The sequence below is a fragment of the Vipera ursinii genome, assembly GCF_947247035.1.
Source record: "Vipera ursinii genome assembly, chromosome: 5".
Lineage (NCBI taxonomy): Eukaryota > Metazoa > Chordata > Lepidosauria > Squamata > Viperidae > Vipera > Vipera ursinii.
Genome location: NC_139518.1, coordinates 57,934,296 through 57,958,313, shown reverse-complemented (window position 1 = coordinate 57,958,313; position 24,018 = coordinate 57,934,296). Strand labels below are relative to the sequence as shown.

The 24,018-nt window shown below is 35.9% G+C and overlaps 1 protein-coding gene across 2 annotated transcripts in view; it reads right to left on the bottom strand.

The window, feature by feature from the left end:
- Nucleotides 1-6,197: 6,197 nt before the first annotated feature.
- The window catches only part of SEC23IP (SEC23 interacting protein), a 37,710-nt gene continuing 19,889 nt past the window's right edge, over nt 6,198-24,018 (bottom strand). The window contains exons 13-19 of one of the 2 annotated variants that reach the window (XM_083363833.1): nt 23,167-23,361; nt 22,124-22,279; nt 19,639-19,741; nt 17,762-17,947; nt 16,005-16,167; nt 12,069-12,177; nt 6,198-9,231 (exon numbers count right to left, since the gene is read on the bottom strand). In XM_083363833.1, the coding sequence (XP_083219959.1) occupies nt 12,096-12,177; nt 16,005-16,167; nt 17,762-17,947; nt 19,639-19,741; nt 22,124-22,279; nt 23,167-23,361 (885 nt within the window). In that variant the 3' untranslated portion in view covers nt 6,198-9,231; nt 12,069-12,095. The remainder of the gene's footprint in view (nt 9,232-12,068; nt 12,178-16,004; nt 16,168-17,761; nt 17,948-19,638; nt 19,742-22,123; nt 22,280-23,166; nt 23,362-24,018) is intronic. The other variant, XM_083363834.1, reaches the window with a different exon arrangement.

The following is a 24,018-nucleotide window of genomic DNA, read 5'->3' as shown; positions in this document are numbered from 1 at the left end:
CACCATTGTTGAAATAACTGTGGGTGTCATTCAGATGCCACTCATGGTTTTCTATCAGTTTTTGGCAGCACCGATCTTCAGAGTCTTCATAGCACAGGGTTTACCAGATGGTTCTGCCTGCAGCTGAAACTTCTAGTTCCCTTGGTAGATGTCACAGTATCAGGTATCACCATTGCAAAGGATCTGTCCTAAAATTCCATTATGTAACAGTTGAATCAATTTCATGAATTTCCTTGGGCATCCATAATGTCTCAGTATGGTCCAGAGAGTCTCTCTGTTGTCCTTCTTCCCACTACCTATGATATCCCACTTTTTCATTATTGTGTCTCCTCCAAAAAATAATGGAATAAATGTAAGCTGGATTTTTTCCTGCCTGGCAAAGGAGAGTTGTCAATAATGACATTAAAATGGACATTTTCAGAAACCTCACAACAGAATGGGGAAATGATCGGCAGATTTATTTTTTATTTGTTTGTTTGTTTATTTGATACACAAGCCATCATGACCAATGGCTTGTTGTTATATGGTGCTTTCTAAGAAATTCTAATTTGGTCATATTTTGTTTCACACTCCAGAAATGATTTATCTAGGAAGGCCTAAGAAAAATAAGTTTAGTGCCAATTAAGTGTCCATCACTGCTATTTTCAGCTGTCTTCTTTTTCTCTCTTGGATATTGATTTCCTTATAAAGTATACTACAGAGGTTAGTACATTTAAAATCACAACTTTCAAACTGATGTCTTAGTAAATTGTTAGAATTGTAACAGCTCTCTAAAATGTAAACAAGAAATGGATATCAGATAAGCTGCTGTTTTTACAAGGCCAGCTATGTTTGTTCTATTCAAAGGTTTGCTCCAATTCATTTTAAGCAATCCTGAAAAATCAGTATTAGGCTTGCTATAGAGCCTAGATAGGGATGCGGTGGCTCAGTGGGTTAGGATACTGAGCTTGTCGATCGGAAGGTTGGCAGTTTGGCGGGTTGAATCCCGAGTGCTGCGTAACAGAGTGAGCGCCTGTTACTTGTCCCAGCTTCTGCCAACCTAGCAGTTCGAAAGCACGTAAAAATGCAAGTAGAAAAATAGGGACCACTACGGTGGGAAGGTAACAGCATTCCGTGCACCTTTGGCGTCTAGTCATGCCAGCCACATGACCACAGAGACATCCTTGGACAAGTGCTGGCTCTTCGGCTTTGAAACGGAGATGAGCACCGGCCCCTAGAGTTAGAAACGACTAGCACGCATGTGCGGGGGAACCTTTACCTTTACCTTTAGAGCCTAGATGTTTTAAAAACATAGTTGTTGTTGTTTTTTGAAGCGCACAGTTCACCCAGAGAGGATGGCGCCAAAAATACATCCTGTTTCATTTTTGTTATTTTGGAGTGAAATGGATGCCTAAAGCTTTTCAGAAACTAATGTTGAAAAACTGAGGTCTAGGCTTCATCACCTTTTAGCATGCAGCCTTCAGCCTGCTTCCTAAAATGGACCTCATGGAAGTTTGCTTTGCTGGTGTAGAACCTCAGTTCATAGCTTTATGTTCTCCAGAGATTTCTCCCTAGAACTCAACTAAGTTGCTGCATTCAGAGGTCATTGGATTTATAATCTAAAATATATGATGAGTACAGATTGCCTAACATTCCTACAGAACTACCCAATTGACTGTTGGATAGGAAAAATATACTTTGAAATTAGAAACACTTTGTCTCTACCAGCTGCTAAGGTATAAAATAAGGTTGGGTTACTGCTCTAGTATCCAGACCTTTGGTCTGATTCAGGAAGGCTCATCTCATTATATTTTTAATAAATCTTTCAAAAAACTTCAGAGGAATCATCTGATCTAATTATGATTTACAAAAAAAAGATCTAAACAACTAAGCATATACTATTAAATGTTCTTAAACTATGTCCCTATTAAAAGCAAGCAAACGAATAACATTCTATAAATGCTTGATCACAAGATTAAATTTATATGTGCATTGCTCTCTCACTTCAGCCATCTGGAATGCAAGTTTTATTTGGCCCATGTGGTAGGTTTCCTATTGATCCCATACTATTGAGTAGATTGCTGAACAGCTGGTGAATAATTGGATGAGAAGACTTCACTCAACCCAAAATAATGATCAAAATTCGTATTGAATGAGTCCTTTGATTGTAAGGGCTCTTCAATTGCCTAACTAAATTTTACAATCTCATTTTTCAGACTTGTGATTTTTCAGATACATGCAAGGATACGTTTCATGCAAGCACAAGCACCAAAATTTTAATTCCTGCCCTTCCTATACAAATTCCCTGAAGTACCACAGAAATAGCAACCAGCAATATACCAAAGCACAATTTAATTTTATAGAACTGTGTCTGTGTAAGCCTTGAGCTTATGTGTCCCCTGCTCCCTAAGAGGACTATGGGATCAGGGGCTCCTTCTTCCATGTTAAATTAACCATCTTTAAGTATGTCATCTGAAACATAAAGTGTGTTAAACTTAAATGTGAATGATTGAAACAAGCTTATAGCTGTTAAATTCACATTCTGCTCTCCCCTGGCCCTCATTTCTGTCCATTTCAGCACATCTATTTACCCTTTCCTATTTCAGCTTTTGGCCAATTTGGGGTGTTACTTTCTTTCTGCAGGTATTATCTACTTTTTTTCTACAAGTATTATATACCTGCTAGAACACATACTTCATGGTTACACCCATTTTCTATTTCCTGTGCCTGTCGCTGTTAAATTTTAGCTCAATCAAAATTTCCATATGTATCCATGTTTTCCTAAGTGCCATTTTTTTCTTCTCATCAAAATGGTATGTAACTGTAGTTATTTTTGAGAGATTCTCAACCCTCCTGTGCTCACTTTCACCAGAAGATTTAAGTCTATTAGTTTCTAATTCTTTTCCAAGATCTTTGAAATTGGGTCTTTTGAGAGCCATGTAAGATGAGGCTCCCAATTTCTTTCTGTAGCAATTTGAATCTCAAGATGACATGTCTACTCTTTCCTGCCATTTTAACTTCCCAACTTGTTCTTGTACCTGGTAGCATCAAATACAAATTTTAGCATTTATATCCCCTCCACCTTATATTGAGTTTTTTTGTTATATTTGCTCTTAAGTCTCAGCAATGTCTCATCTCCTAGATGGGTATTATTGTAAAAGGCTGCAACCCTATTACTTGTAATTTTTAGGAACATTCCATTTCTTTCAAATTTCATCACGTTTACTATTTGGATTTTTTTTTAAAAAAAAAGTTGGCTTCATTTACCCTGGTAATCATTTTGTGAGAGTGCTCTGAAAATTCTGACTTTAATAAATGCCCCCAAATGCCTGTTATAATTCTCCTACATATTTCATAAGATAAAAGTACTTGTGCAATACAGTACAACAGAATCATTTGATGCTCACAATATTTTTTGAAGACAGAATATATTCTCAAATTTCAGTAAGACCATAGGGTTGCTTATCAGAATATTTTCCAATGTCAGCAGTATATCACATAAATTGGAACAGTTTAAGAAATGTTTTCCCTAAGTATCATAGGTTCCTTATCAGAATGGCAATTTCATGATCATTTTTAATTTTAGCATATAAAGCTAAAAGAATAAAATGAAAAAATAATTCCTATTTCAGAGAATAAATAGAAGGTAATTGACACTGTGCTGAGGAAATTTTAAAAAATTACTAGTCAATAAATGGTAAAAACCTCAATACACAGTAGAGATTTTTGCTGCATTTCTAAAATACTTATTTTATTTAGAAAAAAAGGTTGTAGTTTATTGGAGAGCCAGACAGAAAGATGGCTCTGGAAAAAAACAACCTCTAAAACACTTATTTTCTAGAAATCTGAAAGACACATTAAGACATGTTGGGGAATATTCAGAATCCAATAAAAGCATCAAAACTAGATAGCCATATATTGGCTCACTACAAAAATATCCTAAAAGCAGAGTAGAGATGCTGCAATTAAAATATTAAAGCAATAAACATGAATTCACCAAATTCTTCTCCAAGCTGATAATTAAGCAAGAGAAGACAAAATTAAAAAAAACATCCTTTTCCATTTTTAAATCTTCAAAAATGCTAGCTCAGATTCTTCCAATTGACTAGGTTGAAGGAAAACCTGCAAACCATGTTCTTGTTCTTTCAATGTGTTATGACGTTGGTTCAGTTTCTGTATTGGTATAACGACAACTTTGTTGACAATTTGTGCATTAAATCTTTCACTCAAGATCAATAATTATGGAAGTTTCTGACATGCCGTGAATTTGTACTTTTGCACATTGAAGGGCTGCAATGCACAAGTTTCATTATTGTAATAGTTTCTACAATAATTCAACTATCTCATGTTGAATTCCATCATTGTATACTCATTCTCAATTTTATGCTGTCTTGAGGCCCCATGAGGTAAATTTGAATGTATTTGGCTTGCTGGCTGCATTAAACGTCTGTTGTAATGATGAATTTGCTCTTGAAGAATCACTGGATTTCATCTATTCCTCATTGGAAGGGCTTCTTTGGAACCAAAGGGTATCATTCGGATAAGGCAATTATATTGTCTGATGTTCTTCCTGAACTCATTCACAATAGGTTCATCATTGCTATATAAATTAAGCAGTTCATTTGAGAAACTGCAAATTGCCTATCTTGATCTTTCCTTACCGCCAAAATTTGGAGCTTCTCCAAGGAATTGGAACACATGACAGTGAGGACAGACTGTCCATGGCACCAATATCAGCAGAAATATTACATCATGCAACTCACTCATTTTGCCTCATCCTCTGTTGAAATGTTGTTGTTAAAGGTGGGTATTGCTGGGTTGAGAAACTCTCACAGCAATTAGTGTTTGCCACATATTTTTTGATATTTTCCTTTTCTCCCTCTCTTTTCTCATTCTGTACCTTGTGATTCTAGAGGCATGCAGCCCTTTCATCCTATTTTATTTTCTTGCTGCATACCAACTGTTTTGTGTCAACTGTTAATCACGAGGTCCCCTCCCTCTTTCCACGTGGCATAATAATGTTGACAATTTTTATTATTTTTTACCACAATGCTGTACATTGCCATTCTCATCTCTGAACAGTTTAGAATCCCTGTGTGCTTGTCCATTGAATTGCAGGGAGCTGTCAGACAGTTTAAAAATAGGGTTACATGAATAGCTTCAGAACCAGACTTCCTGATCTATGGGGCCTGAAAAAAGTACCACTATACACTGTTTCAGAGAAGCAGTTGAAAAATGAAAAAGATGACAAGGACTAAGTTATAGTGGCTAATGTATTGGACTGAGACCAGAGAGTCAGTTTCTACTCCATCTGTAGTCACAGCAGTCCACTTAGTGACTTTCACCTATCACATATTTGGGCTGAAATTGTGAAGAAATGTAGGAAGATGGAGTACTGTGTACATGGCTTGAGTTCCTGACCAAAGGTAGGCTATAGATACATGTGCATGTCTATGTGTCAAAGAAGAGATGCAATAAAGCAGTAAAAATATCCAGGCCTTTGTTCATGCACCTCATAAGTGTTGCTTCCTTAAGAACTACATGATGAGCCAATTCCTTGTTGCTGAGTGGGAGAGAAAGCAAGGGATTGTGAGACTGACTGGGAAACTGTCACAGATCACATGACTGCAGCAGCAGCAGCCAGTAGCAGTGAAGTAGCCACAACTTTCCCAAATTTCATTGCCTTGGGAATCATGGGTCCCAGATTTTGGATAAATTCTGTAAGTATCTGGGTTCAAAAGCTATTATCCTATTGCACCATTTTACCCAGGTAAAAGTCATGACAAGAATTTTAGTAATCGATTGATGTTTCTAGCATGCTCCGCACTATAACAATAAAAGATTTACTTTCCTCAGTAAAATTAACAAATATTTCACATACTACACTACCATAGAAAGACACACGTATCCAGTCACATATTTTACATCACCCTAAAAAGAACTTAAGAAAGTTGCTAGGACTCCCTTAGGCATGAAAGCTGGCTAAGTAACTCTAAGTCCAACCCACAAGGTTGTTGTTGTGGAGGAAGTAGAAAACAGGAACATTAGTTATGTTTATCACCTTAAATTATATAAAATGTGGGGGAAGAAGGAGGGGAAGAAGACAGCAGCACTAAGTCCTCAATTACCACATGTAACTCACTACACAAAATGGTTATATAGGACCCCTTGTAAATCTATGCCAATTTCAGAAAGAAGATGAAGAAAAAAGGCTTAAGTGAACAGACCAGAAATTTTAATTTCAATACCAACATTTAAAAAAATAATAAGAAACACTCATCATAAGCCACTGATATAGTCATTAAAGAATTAATTTGCTCTAGTGATAGAAACTCTTGCCAAAATGTAAATCATCTGGGAGATAAAAATAGCATAGACAGAGAAAGCAAAATTAAGTTAAAATACCTCAAGAGGGAATGAAATTGTAAATCAGGTTCTTCGTAACCTCAAGAACCTATGTTTCATTGTGTCTTATATTTACATTAACTAGAAATATAATTACAAAACAGAATATGAAGGATTGAAGTTTGTTGACAGTATGGTTAACAAACTCCACAAAAGTAAAGCTGTACATAGTTCAACAGAAAACAAAAATAAAACATCATTGCAGATACATTTGAGAAAATGACAGGTCTGCTTCCAGCTCTGAGGGAATAGTTTAGCTTCAGGCTTATCTAGCCACAGCAGCAACCATTGTAATTTCCAAAAATGGTCCAAATATAAAGGTGCTACAAAGATTTGTGGAAAATAAGAATCCATTGCTACTGCAAGCAAATAAGGTCCCAGCTGATAGCCTATGGCTACAGTACTAATAACAGGCTGGCAACCACTTAACAGTGCTGATGCTGGTTTGACCATTCCCGATTCTTTGTTTTTTGTATCTATTCCTCTTTTCTGCAAGAAAATATATAAAACAGTATAAACCAATAGACACAGCACTGATGTCAATCTTAGCAAGCTGAGGAAAGAAAATGCTTACAGCGGTTATTTCCACATTTTTCTCTGATTGGTGAAATGCAGCAGAGAGGTTTGGCTAGTGGTAAGTTATAAACTTACCATTGGCTTCTAATTTTGAAAACGGTAATCTTACTTTGTATGCACGTTGTTCATAAATTATTGAAACTTCTGCCACAGATTAAGACCCAATTATTAAATAAAATATATAAGCAAGGATAGCAGTAACAGATAATGTGCACTGCAAGTAGGTTAATTAACGTGAAGCGTAACAATATTAAGTTTATACTTCAGATATCTCCATCTCCATCCCCAAACTAAATGTATAATTGTAACAAACTATTTGTCCATATATTGAAATGAATAAGGCATATGGCATACTTGCAGAAATTGAAATGTTTTGATGAATTTGAAATATTCAAAACCAAACAAGTTCTTTAGTCTATGCAAACATCCAAAAACAGGTTATCAGGTTTGCACTATTTATTTCCATGGTAATAAACAATGTTCAATCAAAAACAAAATGAACTCATTTAAATTAAACTTGATAATAAATACTTCTGCATTTTTCATCGTGGAAATCAGTACATTTATTTTTCTTCACTTTTCATTTTCACTTCAACATACCCTATATACACAATACTGTTGCTGATTCTTGAAAACCTTTGCATGTCTTTCTTTCCTTTATACGTGACCAAATGACTGGGAATGTAATCTGAATACCAAACTTATAATTTTCAAACCTGTTTAGAGCAGTGTTTCTCAAACTCACCAACTTAAGTGGACTCCAATTCCCAGAATTTCCCAGCCAGCATGCTGGGAGATGAAATCTACACACCTCAAAGCTGCTAAGGTTGAGAAACATTGGTTCAAAGATAAGTTTGACCTGGATAATATTGAAGGAGTTCTCCAGTTATTCTGGGACAAGAAGCTGCTTCATTCACTATTGCTATGCTGGAATTTACTCAGGTTTAACAAGAAGCATGTTAAATTTCATTATGACAAAGAGCATAAGCAAATGCTTAGAATAAGGGGGGGGGGAAATCTTGCTTTCGGGAAAAAGTATCAGAATCACCAAAAAACCCATAAAACCTTCCCAAAAGGCCCACTAATATCATAGTTCTTAAAGATAAAATAGATATGTGATAATATACTGCAATGAATTTGCTTCTGTTAATTTTAAAAATATACATTTTTAATTGCATAGACCATACAGGCAGAAGATTATCAAGTTACAGATCTCATCTCTGTTGGTCCTTCTTTTCAGGAACCAATATGTTTGCTTCAGGATAAATATTACCACCCCTTGCACCCAGCGAATCATATTTTTGGGGGAGGGAAACCTACCGTAAATTAATCCATAGCAATATCATTACAATATCACTTTAATGAAACATCACTTAACATGCTGGGGTGGGGGGAAATCAAAAGTGACAAACAAAAATAAGCTTCAGAAGTCTAGTGTTGAATTTATTTATGAAACTCTCAGATATTTTGCTATGAAAACTAGGCAATGTCAAAGGACTAACTAAATTTTATCATTAAAGCACTCTCCACCCCCAGGGCCATTAATGCAAATATTTTTCTGTCTAGTCCTCAAATAACATATAAAGTCATGTATCTTAGCTTGTTCATATCAATGTTCTCTACTCAATAAGCAGACAAATAAACAAGAAGTATAAATGTTGAGTTTACAACAATTTTATATATAACTTAGAGTAAAGCTTCATGTCACAAAAATAAAAATGCATCTCTTTCAGAGGCTCAGAAGTTTTTTATAAAAATGTAATGATAAGTCTGCTGTTGTATGAAATTGATTCCAATTATTTATTTTGCAAATATAATGGCTTGATGTAAAAGTATATTAAACAAATTTGATGTTAAGTTTACATTTTTAAAGAAATCGGACCGAATGGATTTATTAAATAAAAGTATTATTGCTATTTACCATGAAGATATTATTTTAAAAAATAGAATCCTGATCAAAAACACAGGCCTGATAAGCTTAAGAACCAAGACAGATTAGAAATTATTAATTTGCGTGCATCTTTTTTTTTAAAAAAGATGACTCCAATTTGGCAAAAATGCCACAAGTGATTCAAGGCTATGAAAACCGTATATACACTCTTTTTTAGAAAAAAAAATTTCTACACCCAATATTTTCTTTTCTAAATGACACAAAAAGGTGGCTTAGAAACCGAGTGTTGGAGACTGAAATAACTTCTGTCATCTGTGGATAGGGAATTCATGTCTTTTTCTTCAAAGGCTGTCAGCAAGCCAAAACAAAGATGAGAACTGCTGAAAAAAGATAAATAGATAAGATGGTAAGCTATGGAAAACTTTGTTAACTGCAAACACATTTGCCAAGAAATGAAAAAATATCATTAGAAATACAGAGGAATGTCTCTATTTAATTTTTACTAGGACATTTTCTGCCCATACCAGTGCTAATGGAAAAAAGTGTGAGGGAAAAAAATCTGTGTAAGATATAATCCTGTCATAATTACAATTTCTTTCGCAATAATTATCATAATCTTATTTTTATTGTTTTTAATGTTATTACCAGAAGATTTTATAAAAGATTGAAGCCATCTCATCAAATAACTTGCTTTTAGCATTTTTTCATTTGCACAATGGACACATACAAAAATATTTTTAGTCAGATTTAGATGCTACAAAGGTTTACAACTCAATGCAAATTTGAACTAAGCATAGAACAGTGGCCATTTGTGCAAATTATTTATTTTTAATAATCATGCTTTCAATCCACTGTGGGCAGCAAACAATTTTAAAAACATAAAAACAGTAATTCTACCCTAATTATGGTCTAATTATAACAAAGCAAACATCAAAAGAATAACACCTCCTGCTTACCCCCAAAATATCAAAATATTCTAAAATGCTCTTCTGACAGAATATTCAAATATTCAATAGTGTAGTTCGGTGTACATAGAAAGGACCTATTGCTTTTTGCTTCTATTAAAATCAAACACTTAAAGTTGGATTAAGTCATTTATAGAATGTATTAAAACAGATCTGGAGGCAATGACAGTCTTGTTCCCGTTTTGGTATGGAAGCCAGTAAAATTTCAACCTAATTTTCTCTCTGGAATTTCAATTTTCTTACATGTGAAAAGTCCCATCGGTTGAGTATCAGTTAGGAACTTACTGCAAGAAAAACTTTCCTAGGAAATCCTTTTCCTTTTCATGCATAAGTAAGTAGGTATGTTTCTCCTGAGAGAAATGTTAGTGTATGTATGCAATACATGTGATAGCTGAATGATAGAAATGCTATGTACTGAGGCAAAGAAGGAAAACTGTATTGGGAAATGAAAAATGTGCACAGACCCCATCTTTCTAATGGCCAAATGAACTACCTTTGGAAACAGAACTTCAAGAATTGTTCATAGACTGTGGTCTTCGGGTAGACTGCATCATGCCCCAGATATAAATTCTACTCTGATGTAGTGCTGGAGTAATGTACCATATTAGAAAGGGAAGTTAATATATATTATTTTTCAGGGAGAACCTACTGCATAATAAACATATAGAGTGTATCATTATTGTTGAAACAATGCAATAAAATCACAGAAAAATTGGCAAATGCGCTTCTACAAACTTTTTTTTTACAATAGTTCAAGTGGCAACTGCAGGAGATTTTTCTCCATTGTTATTTCTGCAGATGGCTCATTTGGGAAGTTTACATTTAAGTTAGAATCTGCATAAATTCTGAAGTTTAGAATCATTTATTTATATATTTTAAACAAAGCTTCTCTCAACAAGCAAAGCATGAATATGTCATGAAGCGGCATGATATGAATAAATTGTTTACCAAAATCTGGGAGTAATTAGAACAATTTCTACTGTTATGTATTATTTACTCTAATTGCAATAGGTTGTCTGTGTATGCATAAGAAAAATTGCTAAGAGTGATAAATATTTCACATATACTGATCCCAAAATATGTTAAATGGTCAGAGGTACCTAATTCAGAAGCATATAACAAATTCTTCATACAAGTTAAAATGATTTAAGCCAAAGAAAACACATTTATTCCTCAACTAAACTCTGCAGTACATATTTTTCTAATCAAAATTGAATGTAGATCAGCTGAAAATGTTGGCAATTCATTGAATAGATTAAATAGATCAGTGTTTCAGAATTTGATCCTGTAGAGATAGCTACATATTTGTTTCCCTTTTGATTTCCTGAATATAAAGTTATTTAAAAAGAGAAAAATATCATTTCTTTCCTAACATGTACTTATATTTCCTAACAGGAGGATGTTTGCAAACTGCTGAAAGATGAGGAACATAAAATTAGTCCTAACCATTATATGCTCAAGTTATATACTTTATATTAATAAGCAGCATTGTTTCATTTGGTCAGTTTCCTCATAAGAATCATGGGCCTATCAAGCCGAAAAACATTTCAAAAATGCAAAATTTGATAACATATTTTTATAAGCAGAAGAGGGATTACATCATTAGTATTAAAAATTAGTTTAACATGACATTAGATATTTTTAATGAAGCTAACCTCAAAAAGAAGGCATAAGAGTTGCAATTTCAATGTTATCAAAAAGATAAAATATCTCAACTATCCAAAATCCACTTGGACTATGCCCGACAGCATACTGATATTGTTTTTTTGTGCCAGAATTGAAGAAAATAGAAAAAAGACTTACATTATCATGCTTATCAAATTAACTGGTAAGGAGGAAATAAGGAAAAAAAATTAAAAAATTAGGGCTTTTCTAACATTTAAGGTCAGAAAAATTACCATAAAGTAATTCAAATCTTCCCAGGCGAATGTTCTAAAATGAAACACACACAGCTGGTCCTTGAATTACAACAGCAGTTGGGATCAGAACTTATGTTGCTTAGCAATGTGGTCATAGACCATATGACCCCATTGGTTCACGATGGCAATCCCAGCATTTCCAGTTGTCTTCATAACATGATAACCCCTTATTCAGTGCCATCACCCCTTTGAATGGTTGCTGAAGGAATGGTTGTAACCCAAGTACTACCTGTACACAAAATGATATTTCAAGCATACTAGCACCTCTATACCAGGGGAATCTGAACTTTTTAGGGAATAATTTGTGTTCCATTTATATGAGGTGTTACTTACACACTTTGTATTACAGGTGTTCTGATATCAATGTTGTGGTTGTTCAGGATAAACATTCATAGTTCTATAGATTTCTTTTAGAAGAAGTAAAGAGGTATCTTCTGATTCCCTGCAGATTAAAAAAAAACATGCTAATTTCCAGCAAATTGCCTAATTTGAGCAAGCTTATTCTATTCTCTAACGCAGAAGAGGCAAACACCAAACTACGCAAACTTGCCGATTGAAGAATTGTTATCCTGGTGCTTTTGATTGCTTTTCAAATTAATTTCTCCATGTCTCAAACACGTGTCTCTCTGTAATATCATACTAGTTTATTTAGGTCATTTAACCCTTCAGCTATGCTTTTAACATCAACATGCAAAACACAGCATCTCAATCATCTTAACACATAATTAATTGCCCTTTATTTACTCTATGATTTACATCTATATTTCTTCCAATTCTTGTATCTCTTTTCATTGCTCATTTTCTTTATTCCTTTAGACAACTTCTGATTTTAGACTTTATTCTATCATGATTTCAGGCTCTGTTTTTTATAAAAAAAGATTGTATTGGTTTTTATAGGGTTGGGAATAGAGTGGAAGGATAAGTTTTGGGGTTGGGGTCAACGGGAGGATGGAATCAGGGTTGGGGTAGGGGTTTCCCCCAATAAAATTTCCAATATTTGGCAAACAGCATATTGTCTAGGTAAGTATATATACATAACAATATAACAACAATAACAGGTCTAACGGATAATAATAATAGTAAATATAGTTAATAATCATAAACAATATTAATTTTTCAATCCATAATCTTTTCCTTGGAAATATATAATCAAAAATTATATATCACAATCGTTTCTCTTTAATTCATTTTTCTAGCCATTGATAAAATCTATTCCAAGTTCTATAGTAAACCGAGTGTTCTTTCTCTTTAATCTCTAAAGTTAATCTATCAATTTCTGCACAATGTAGTATTTTCTTAATTAGTACTTCTTCAGTCAGTAAATTTTCATTTTTCCAATATTGGGCAAATACAATTCTCACTGCTGTTAATACATGTAATATTAAATATCCAGCTTCCTTTTCATAGCTAGGTCCTATCATTCCTAACAAAAACAATTCTGGTTTAAATTCTATTTGTTCTGTTTCAGGCTCCGTTTTAATCTCCGCATGATTACACTTACAATGTCTCCTTTCAATCAATTGGTCTACAAGCATGCTATTGCCGGCAGCTCAAATTCCTCAGCAAATTAAACGTCTTTTAAATGACATCACATTAGCAGTTTCTAAGCTCTGCTACAATAGAAAAAAATGGCTTCTTGGATGTATTCTGTAATTTTTATTGCTAAAATTCATCTTTATTTTACCTTTTTGATCAGGTGACATTTATAGCTTCAATTTGATTGTAATTCTAATTAACGGGTATTAATGCTGTCCTGAACAATATTACAAGGAAGAATCCACTGCTAATAAAACTGGGGACATATTGTTATTGCTGTTATATTATTAAAATTTATGTTCTATCTTTCTACTTCTTGGATCTAATATTCAGGTATAATCTGCCTGCCTAACATGCTCAAGCTTGGAGGAAGCGGTTAAGTAAGAGATAGAGTGAATGACGAAATAGCCTCTTAGTAGCAACCCCCGTACTCTGAAACTCTGAATCCCAAAACCAGGAGAGCCCCACCCCCACCCCGATCATGCTAAAATTTAGAAGATTGTTAAAATGGCACTCTTTCACACAGGCACGTGGTGCATGAAAATGTAGTGGTAGAGAGGACTACTGAGATTTTAGTTGTGTTTCCCTAATTATTGTTTTTTTATATAATTGTAAGTTACCCATAACATTGTATGTGACATCCAATTGATCGTATGAATAAAATGCATTTGGAAGCAACGGTAAATAAATCCTTTTGCTCCTAATATCAAGCTTCTTAGCAAAAACAAAAAACAACAAAATTTGATTCCAGAGAGAGAGAGAAACTATTTCTTACCAATAGAAAAAATATTGTTTGTCTACTACCTCAAGGTTTATTTTATTAATCAGTGAGGTATTTGACTTTAGCCTGGGTAAGAGCCTAGCAATTGTATAACTTATTAGTCGATACAATTTTCTTTAACCCAGGAGTGCCACCTTATGGAAATACTATCCAGCTGCCTTACAGCATAGACCAAGCAAAGGAAACTGGAACATTTCTGAAGCAAAATATAAGCAGGCAAACTCCCTTTTTTTTCTTTAAAGGCATGTAAGAAAAATAAGGGACGCGGTGGCTCAGTGGGTTAGGACGCTGAGCTTGTCGATCGGAAGGTCGGCAGTTTGGCGGGTCGAATCCCGAGTGCCGCGTAACAGAGTGAGCGCCTGTTACTCGTCCCAGCTTCTGCCAACCTAGCAGTTCGAAAGCACGTAAAAATGCAAGTAGAAAAATAGGGACCACTACGGTGGGAAGGTAACAGCGTTCCGTGCGCCTTTGGCGTCTAGTCATGCCGGCCACATGACCTCGGAGATGTCCTCAGACAAGCGCTGGCTCTTCGGTTTTGAAACGGAGATGAGCACCGGCCCCTAGAGTCGGAAACGACTAGCACACATGTGCCGGGGAACCTTTACCTTTACCTTTTAAGAAAAATAAATGATGTTCTTTACAATCTCAGGATATAGTGATGGTGATCAACTTGGAAATTTTTAAAGCGTAGTAAACTAAACTCGTAAAGGATAAAATTGTTGGGACACTAAAGGAAAGAAGACCACTGATTTCATGTTTTCTCCCAGTAGATATCAGATATCAGGCTAGCAAATGCTGTGGCAGAATATTTTACAAGAAATAGCTGGATGGTATATTTTATTAACGTACATCAACAACAACATTGAGTTGTTGATTTACATACTTTCCTTTTTATTGTATAGGTGGGTCAAAGATCATAGTAAAGATGTTTGATTTGATTTCTGGTATTAATTCTTGCTTATCTAGATGTTGGTTACTGAAAAGGATGTGTACTGGTCTTTTTTTTTGTTTTCTCCTTAGCTTTTTACTCTCACTTTTTAATAGTGCGTAAATTTGTTTTATATCTATATGCCTACTGGTGGCTGATTTGCCCAAATGACAAGCTTCCAAGAATTCCCTAGTATTTTGGATGTAGTTTGGTCTTACAGTTTCTAGCTGTAGATGGTTTTATCCATATGTCATGCTTTTTTCTTCATACTCCCATCAATAGACACATACAGGTAAACCACAACTACATGCCATTCAAAAGAGGCAATAACAAGCTAAGAAAGAAACAAAAAGACCAAACCACATCCTCTCCAGCAACCAACATTCAGATAAGCAGGGATTAACACCAGAAAAACAATCAAGCAGAAAACAACACCCCAATCAAGAAACTATCAAGGAGAAAACCATACCCCAACTAACAATGACAGGGAGCAGAACCCATACACATCAGCACTGATGCTGTTATCTAGGTAGCTAATAAAACATCTGCAGGGAAACAACCAAGCTCAGAGAGTATCAAAGACTCCACATGCAAAAAGGTGCTAGTGATATATGGCAATAGCAATAGCTTTACTGCTCCATAGTGCTTTACAGCACTTTCTGGGCAGTTTACGTCAGCATATTGCTCCCAACAATCTAGGTACTCATCTTACCAACCTCAGAAGGATAGAAGGCTGAGACAACCTTGAGCCAGTCAGGATCAAACTCCTGGCAATGGGCAGAGTCAACCTGTAATGCTGCATTCTAACCACTGCACTACCATGGCGCCTATATACAGATTTTATAAATACATTTTTAATCGCTGAACTATGGTGTGGCAGTTTATACCTTTGCTGCAAATACTAAATGTAGAAGATAAAATACAGCTGAAAAATACAAGTTTTTTTTTTAAAAAGCCCAAAAGAGAGATATCTAAAGAAACAAAATTTTGCAGTACTGTTTGTTATAAAAAATTTAATTCTTACCAGTAGCACAAGTGACTCTGTAGAGCAAAAAGATACTCATTAAAACTTTCTATAGGTTTTTCTTGAAGAACATAATCAATACGACGGCCTCCATTAAGCGAACCAATTTTTATACTCAAATCTTCATCCTTTGAAAGTTCTGGACTTTCCACTATCTTTTCTGCTTCAGGGGAAAAAAATGAGTATGAAAAATACAATATAAGTTGAATCCTCATTTTGCTATTCTCTCTTTCTTTACTACAATATTTCATTATTAGGCCTATTTATAACACAGTTACAATACAAGAAGAAAACAAATATCTGAGGGACTTTATTATACTGCATATTCAGAAACTTTCAGAAAACAATCTATCCTTTCGCACATGCTTACATGCAACATAATTTGCAGGATTTCCTAAACAGCACCCAGTGATGTGTGCAATAATTGATCTAAAGTGACCAAGTGTGTTTCAGTTTCAGGATAGATGCTTTCAATTAGGTGCTTCTTAAAGAGGCTGTTTTTTCCTGGATTTGCATGGTAACCACTTAGGCTTTGAATATGTTTTATTTTAGTTAGTCCATAACTCAATAGGAATACTCATTTTACCTTGAAATTCACTGAAATTTAAAACCAGCAGCGGGTTATGAGAAGGCAGATAAAGAGGTGAGCGCTTCAAAGATAATGTCAAATTATATTTCATTGCAACAATAACTTCAGATTCTTTTTTTTCAATAGAAGTGCTTTAGTTTTTATCGTTTAGGAAAAGTTAAATAAAAGAAATTCAACACAGAGAGAATAAAACAGACAAACCTATTCTGTCTAGAAAGTCAATGTTTGATTACATCCAGGCAATTACAATGTTTTCATTTAGAGAACTTGCCCTGTTTGTCATGGTGTTTGATTAAACCAAGGCATATACAATGTGCAACATAAGGTTTCTACTAGAAGCAACCAGGTAGTCCTCAACTTACAGCCACATTTGGGACTTGGTTTACAACCATTTCAACTGTAGTCATTAAGTGAATTACTGTGACTGTTAAATAAATCACACAATCATTAAGCAAACCTGGCTTCCCCAACTGTTTATCAGAAGCAGGTTGGGAAGGTCAGAGTTTGTGTTCACTGAACACAAGATGCTGCCACTGTCATAAATGTGAGCCACTTGCCAAGCACCAAAATTGCAGTCATGTGCTTTTCAGAGATATTGTGACAGTCACAACTTGAAACATGGGTCATAAGTCACTTTTTTCAAGGCCGTCATACCCTAAACTGTCATCCCACCAGGCTCAAGGTTGACTCAGCCTTCCATCCTCCTGAGGTAGGTAAAATGAGGACCCAGATTGTTGGGGGCAATTAAGCTGACTTTGTAATAATGCCACTTGGGGTGTGTGTGAAAGCCCTAATAAGCAGGCATATACATAGAATGAAGGCTACTGCTAAGCTTGTAAGCCGCCCTGAGTCTTTGGAGAAGGGCGGGATATAAATGGAATTAAAATAAATAAATAAATAAATAAATAAATAAATAAATAAATAAATAAATAAATTAAACAAATGGTTGTAAAGTTGAGGACTACTTGTAACTTTTCTCCCTTCCAGGATAAAAATGAAAGTTTGCATACTGGAGAAACTAACAACAGTTTATCAAGTTTCAGAGTATGAGAGGTGAGTTACTGCCACGAGACTCTAGACTTCAATGCTGCAAGCAAAGAGACAGAGATACATTTCAGTTCTATCACTTGGAGCAGTTACTGAAAACCATATGCTTGTATCAAGTAACCTTCTGCCTCATCTTTTTCCTCTTCTGCTTTAATCTGGTGGGCCACTTTCTCCAATTCTGCTTGGAGTTGAGAAGAAGAGGTATGGGCACGTGCAAATTCATTAAGGGTTTGCCAAGCACTTTTCAAAGAGCTGAGAAAGCCTTGTTTCAAGTCTGATCCCATTCGAGAGAGAGAATCTTTCAATTCTAATAAAAGAGAAAGATGGGAATATATATATATAAATTTGTTCCAACCACTGCAAGTTTAAAAAGCAATCACTTTGTTAAATACAAATGTTAAATAGTTCCCTAAAAGTAAATATAGAATACAGCTTCCATTAAATAACAAAAAATCTGTTCTGTTCTTTAGACAACCATTTATTGTTAGCTGCATTTAGACTGAACTGCTTTTCTGGTTCACTGTGACGGCTTTAAAAATATTTAAATTTATTAACCTGCTAGAAGATCCTCCTGAATCAATCAATTGGCTTCATTTCTCATTTATATTAACAGTAGGGTTTTGGAATCCTTTGAATTCTTCATATGTAAAATAAATTAAATGAAGACTGAATCTGAAGTACTGCACAGCCCTAATTAATCTAAGCAGGCTCCTTAAAGATTGGACTCAAATCACTATATTTATTTATTAATCAAATTTATGTGGCTGTCCATCTCACAGAAAGTGACTCTGGGCTTTACAACCCTTAGCAACCAAAAGTCTATATCCAATTATTATTATTAACCAAGGACTACCTGTAGCTGCACTATACTAAACATATAATTGTAACCTTGAGTACTGACCACTGTTATTTTACTTTGAGTAAAAAACAATATTTTTATAAGATTCTTAATTTCAGATGAGTACTGTAGATGAGAGGTTCCAAACCTTTCCAGGTCGGTGGCCCAGAGGAAAGGGAGGCAAATTTGCGCACACGCATGTGCAAATGGAGCCGCATGCTCCTGCGCGGCACTCACAGCAGCACTCATGCCCATGTGCAGAGTCACTAGCACCAACATGCATGTGCGAAGAGGGCTGCTAACACCTGTGCAAACGGGGCTGCTAGCACCCATGGAAATGCGCAAACAGGATGCTAGTGCCCATGCAATTGCTAGCACAACAGGGGAATGCGCGCACACATGTGCATGCACTGGCCAGCCACTGGCCAGCAGGCTATGGACCAGTAGTGGGCCATGGTCCACAGGTTGGGGACCCCTGCTGTAGATGTCCTAAAATGGTCCTCAAATAACTGTGATATGTGGATATGGATCATTTTCCCTAATTAATTAAACAATCAATAAAAAACTACAGTTTTTTATTCATTGTTTAATTAGGTTTCTTTAGTTTTAGCACTTGTATGGAGAGCAGGTCACAGTTTAGGTCATATTTATGCAAAAATATTGAAACTTCCAAAGGATTCACAAAGCATCACTGTATTTCAGCTCTGCCTATTTCCTTTTATGCTTAGGCACCTACTAATGCTGCATAGATACATATGTATTTTACTACAGTTGCAATAAACTGTTTATATGACCACTTTAATTCTGCCCTATTTGTTTTCTTGTTCATTCTCTACTTCAACAACCCATTTCCTGCCTTCACACACTGCGATGTCAGGTTAAAGACACAGACTACAATGGCAGACACTTTTACAAATAGCAGCATTCCTTACCCCTAGTCATTCCAAAATTGCCAATGTGGAGAAAACAGCAGTTTGGAGGGAAAGCTTTATAAAATATTTTTCTCATACAACAATCAATTGCTACTGAAGGTTTTACATCTTGGTATGTTGTTGCTTTCTCTCTGCAAGCTTCTTCTTTTTCTGCTTTATAACATCCATACTAGCTTTACTGTATATTCAAGTCAGATATTAGAAAATATTTCAATACACTTTACTTACCAAGATGGAGTCTTTTCCTGCCCTTGTGGTGTGGAATGAGGACTGGTTTCACATCAAAATCAGAAATAATCATAGGTTCTACCCTGTATGCCACTGGATCAAGCTAAATAATAAAAAACACAACATAAATAATTTGAAGTCTAACCATAAAACACATTACTTACAGAACTGCACAACTAGTTTCACACAAAAAGACTGGATTGGTTTCAGTCCAACATAGAATACATAGTTGGGAAAGAAAGCACATGCAAAAGCTTGCAGATGCATTATCTAAAATCACGTATTATCCTTAACAAAGCTTTTCTATTTCTATTCGTTCACATGTTCTTTATTTGTAGATTTGATTTATTTGCAAACACATAAGAGACTGGACAGCCATTTGTCTGAAATGGTATAGGGTTTCCTGCCTTAGCAGGGGGTTGGACTAGATGACCTCCAAGGTCCCTTCCAACTTCTTCTTCTTCTTCTTCTTCTTCTTCTTCTTCTTCTTCTTCTTCTTCTTCTTCTTCTTCTTCTTCTTCTTCTTATTGTTATTGTTATTGTTGTTGTTATTATTATTATTATTATTATTATTATTATTATTATTATTATTATTATTATTATTACATCATGATGCATGAGGTCATGTATAATTAGCATATTGATAAACAAATAATAAAATATCAGGTCTTAAACATTCAATACTCAGTTATGCTACAGAATAGCCTACTCAGTTTAGGAAGGAAATCACACATATACTGTAATGATTCCAGTGTACAAACAGAATACTACACAGAGTACTACACCTTTTTTTCAGTGTTTTAAGAAATGCCTCTATAATAATTAAGACAGTAAATCCTAATAATATGTATATTGTTAAATGGAATACAGAAATGCATCCTCTGTTCATGCTTACAAGAGACCTAAAGTTTTGATCTGTAATTTCAGAAAACTAGAATAGGAAGATAAAATAGATCTTGGTCATTTGAAAAACAGAAGGCAGCTGCAACAAACAGAGAACAATAACAAAATATTCTGAGATATTAATAGTAATAGCACTACTGCATTCTAACCACTGTGCCACCATGACTTTTTTCACATACCCCACAAACAAACTTATTTGCCCCAAAATACTTAATAAATCAAAATGTAGATAATCCAGTGTAGAAATACACGTGGTCCTTGACTTACGACCACAATTAGGATATGAATTTCTGTTGTTAAGCAAGGTGGTTGTTAAGTGAGTCACATCCAATTCTACAATCTTTTTTGCAATGGTTGTTAAACACATCACTGCCGCTGTTAAATGAAACAGGCGGCCATTAAGTAAATTTGGTTTCCCCCACTGAATTTTGTTTGCTGGAAAATGGCTGGGAAGGTCACAAACGGCGGTCACACGATCCTGGGACACTTCAACCGTTGTAAATACATATCAGTTTCCCAAGCACACAAGTTTTTAATCAAGTGATTATGGGGATGCTATAAAGGTTGTGGTTGTAAGGAGCAATCATAAGTCATTTTTTTCAGTGCCTGTAACTTTGAATTGGTAACTAAACAAATAAGTCAAGGACTTGTTGTTGCTGTTGTTAGCTGCGAAGTCGTGTCCGACCCATCGCGACCCTATGGACAACGTTCCTCCAGGCCTTCCTGTCCTCTACCATCTTCTGGAGTCCATCTAAGCTCATGCCTACTGCTTCAGTGACTCCATCCAGCCACCTCATTCTCTGTCGTCCCCTTGTTCTCTTGCCCTCAACCTTTCCCAGCATTAGGCTCTTCTCCAGTGAGTCCTTCCTTCTCATTAGGTGGCCAAAGTATTTGAGTTTTAGCTTCAGGATCTGGCCTTCTAAAGAGCAGTCAGGGTTGATCTCCTCTAGGACTGACCGGTTTGATCGCCTTGCAGTCCAAGCGACTTGCAGGAGTCTTCTCCAGCACCACAGTTCAAAGGCCTCAATTCTTTGGCGCTCAGCCTTTTTTATGGTCCAGCTTTCACTGCCATACATTTCAACTGGGAAGACCATAGCCTTGACTATACGCACTTTTGTTGACAGGGTGATGTCTCTGCTTTTTAGTGTGCTGTCTAGATTTGCCACGGCTTTCCTCCCCAGGAGCAAGCGTCTTTTAATTTCTTGCCTGCAGTCCCCATCTGCAGTGATCTTGGAGCCCAGGAAAATAAAATCTGTCACTACCTCCATTTCTTCCCCATCTATTTGCCAGGAATTGAGAGGGCCGGATGCCATGATCTTGGTTTTCTTAATGTTAAGTTTCAACCCAACTTTTGCACTCTCCTTCTTCACACGCAACAAGAGGCTCAAGGACTACCTGTGTAAAATCCTGATGACTCAGGATTTCAAATATTCAATTTAAAAATATAAAATAGATATGTCAGAAATGAATGCCATGGAAGTTAATTTTCTTAGTTTTCAAAAAGTTACACTTAGAATGTAAACAGGTAAGATACAATATTGCTTTCATCAAACAGAATTGAAAACCTGCTCTTCTCACTAACCGGATGATATATGTTAAAAAATCCCTTGCAGGTTGGCAGCCTGTAGCTTTCATCTATTTTTTCCACTCCTCTAACAGTGAGAAATACACCAATTGGAGAACCGAAAGCAAAGAAAATATCTGGTTCAAAATCAAGTGTGTTGTATACCACAGACACCTGCAAGACAAAAAGTATTTTTAAAAAAAAAGAAAAGAAAAGAAATTAATAATCTGCTTGCATCTCAGCCACTTCACTTTCAGCCTATTACATGTATTCCCAGACTGGAGATAAGAAAGTTGATTTTGGAAACAGCAAAGCGCAAAATGCTTCTCACTGAAACAGTTTTATGTGAAACTGATGCTGTACGAGTAGGTTCACAACAAAGCACGGGCACATGATATCATCTGTACCCCAGCCTCTGAGGAATATTTTATGTTTCACTTTATTCTTTAATACACAATTCCTTATCTGCAACTGCATAGGATATTGTTCTGTACCAGCCTGCTACCGGCCCTGCAGATAAGGCAGGGACAACCCCTTTTACAAGAAGGCAAGAGGCTGGAACTAAGCCTGCCAAATTTATTAACATAAAAACATAAACAGAGCAAAGAGAGCAAAGAGAGCAAACACGAACAGGAGCTGTTCAAACGGTTGCCTTCAGCAAACCAGCCCTCCCACACATTCCCCTTTTATACAGTTCAGGGCGTGGCTTCTCTCTGCCTCCTTCCGAGGTGCCCCATTGCCTTCCTCTGTTTACTCCTGATTGACTGCCTCCTGCGTCGGGCGTCCTTGAACAGGGCCAGCTGTGGGTCATCTTCATCTACGCTGTCAGGCTCACACAGCTGGGTCTGCGTCGTGACCAGATGGGAGGGGCCTGGCTGAGGGCTCTCATCAGCAAGCTCTCCAACCCCCTCAGCAACCTCTCCAACACCCCCCTCCTCCTCCTACTCTGAATCGTCCGACCCAACTGCCGAACCCACAGGCTGACCCTGAATCACAACAGCTATGCAGGAAAAACTGTGGTCCAAAAGGAGACAATTATACCAGTTGGAAACAAATCGTACCTGGCCTGTTCCCACTTCAAAAAATTCATAGTCTACGTGTGCAGATGAAACAGATGCTCCAAATGGGAGTTTTCGTTTGGATGCCTCCTGAGGAATGGCAGGTTCCGAAGATGCAGTAGCCGAAGAAAACTTAACTGTCTGAGCAACTTGTTCTTCCATTGCAGCCTTTTTATCTAGCAATGCTTTCTTTTGTTCCTATTGAAATCAAGATTTTTTTTAAAAACTGAAGAATGAAAGAGTTTACTATTACACAAATATGGGCATTTGTATTTGTATATACACACACATGCACGCACACACTTCAACTAAGTAATAAAAACAAAATTATCAGACAAATCTCTTTTAAGATTACAAAACAAATTAAATCCAGTCAACAAATTGGATCTTAATATCGACATCATATCACTTGGGAACTTAACAATCTTCAGATACCCTTAGCATATTAACATTGAAAGAACATTCTAATGCATATTCAGAGTAAACAGGCAACCTACTGTACATTTAAAAAAAAAACACATATAATCCTATATTTCCTCCTAGCAGTCTGAACAGGAACCAGTTAATCCAAAGGACAAAACTCTCCTGAAGACTCTCAAAGCACTGATTAGTAGTACTTACTTGAAAGTTACAACAAAAGAATTCCAGCAAGTTTGTGTTTTTTTTTACTTTCAAACAAGGCACCAATATAAGATTTATGGCAGCCAAACTCTCTTTGTTCTTGTGGTCTTACAGAAGAATGGACACTTTAGTGCAGTGATGGCAAACCTTTTAGAGACCAATTGCCCAAACTGCAACCCCAAACCCACTTATGTATTATCAGGTGCCGGGTGGGTATGGCCCATTGGCTGGGTG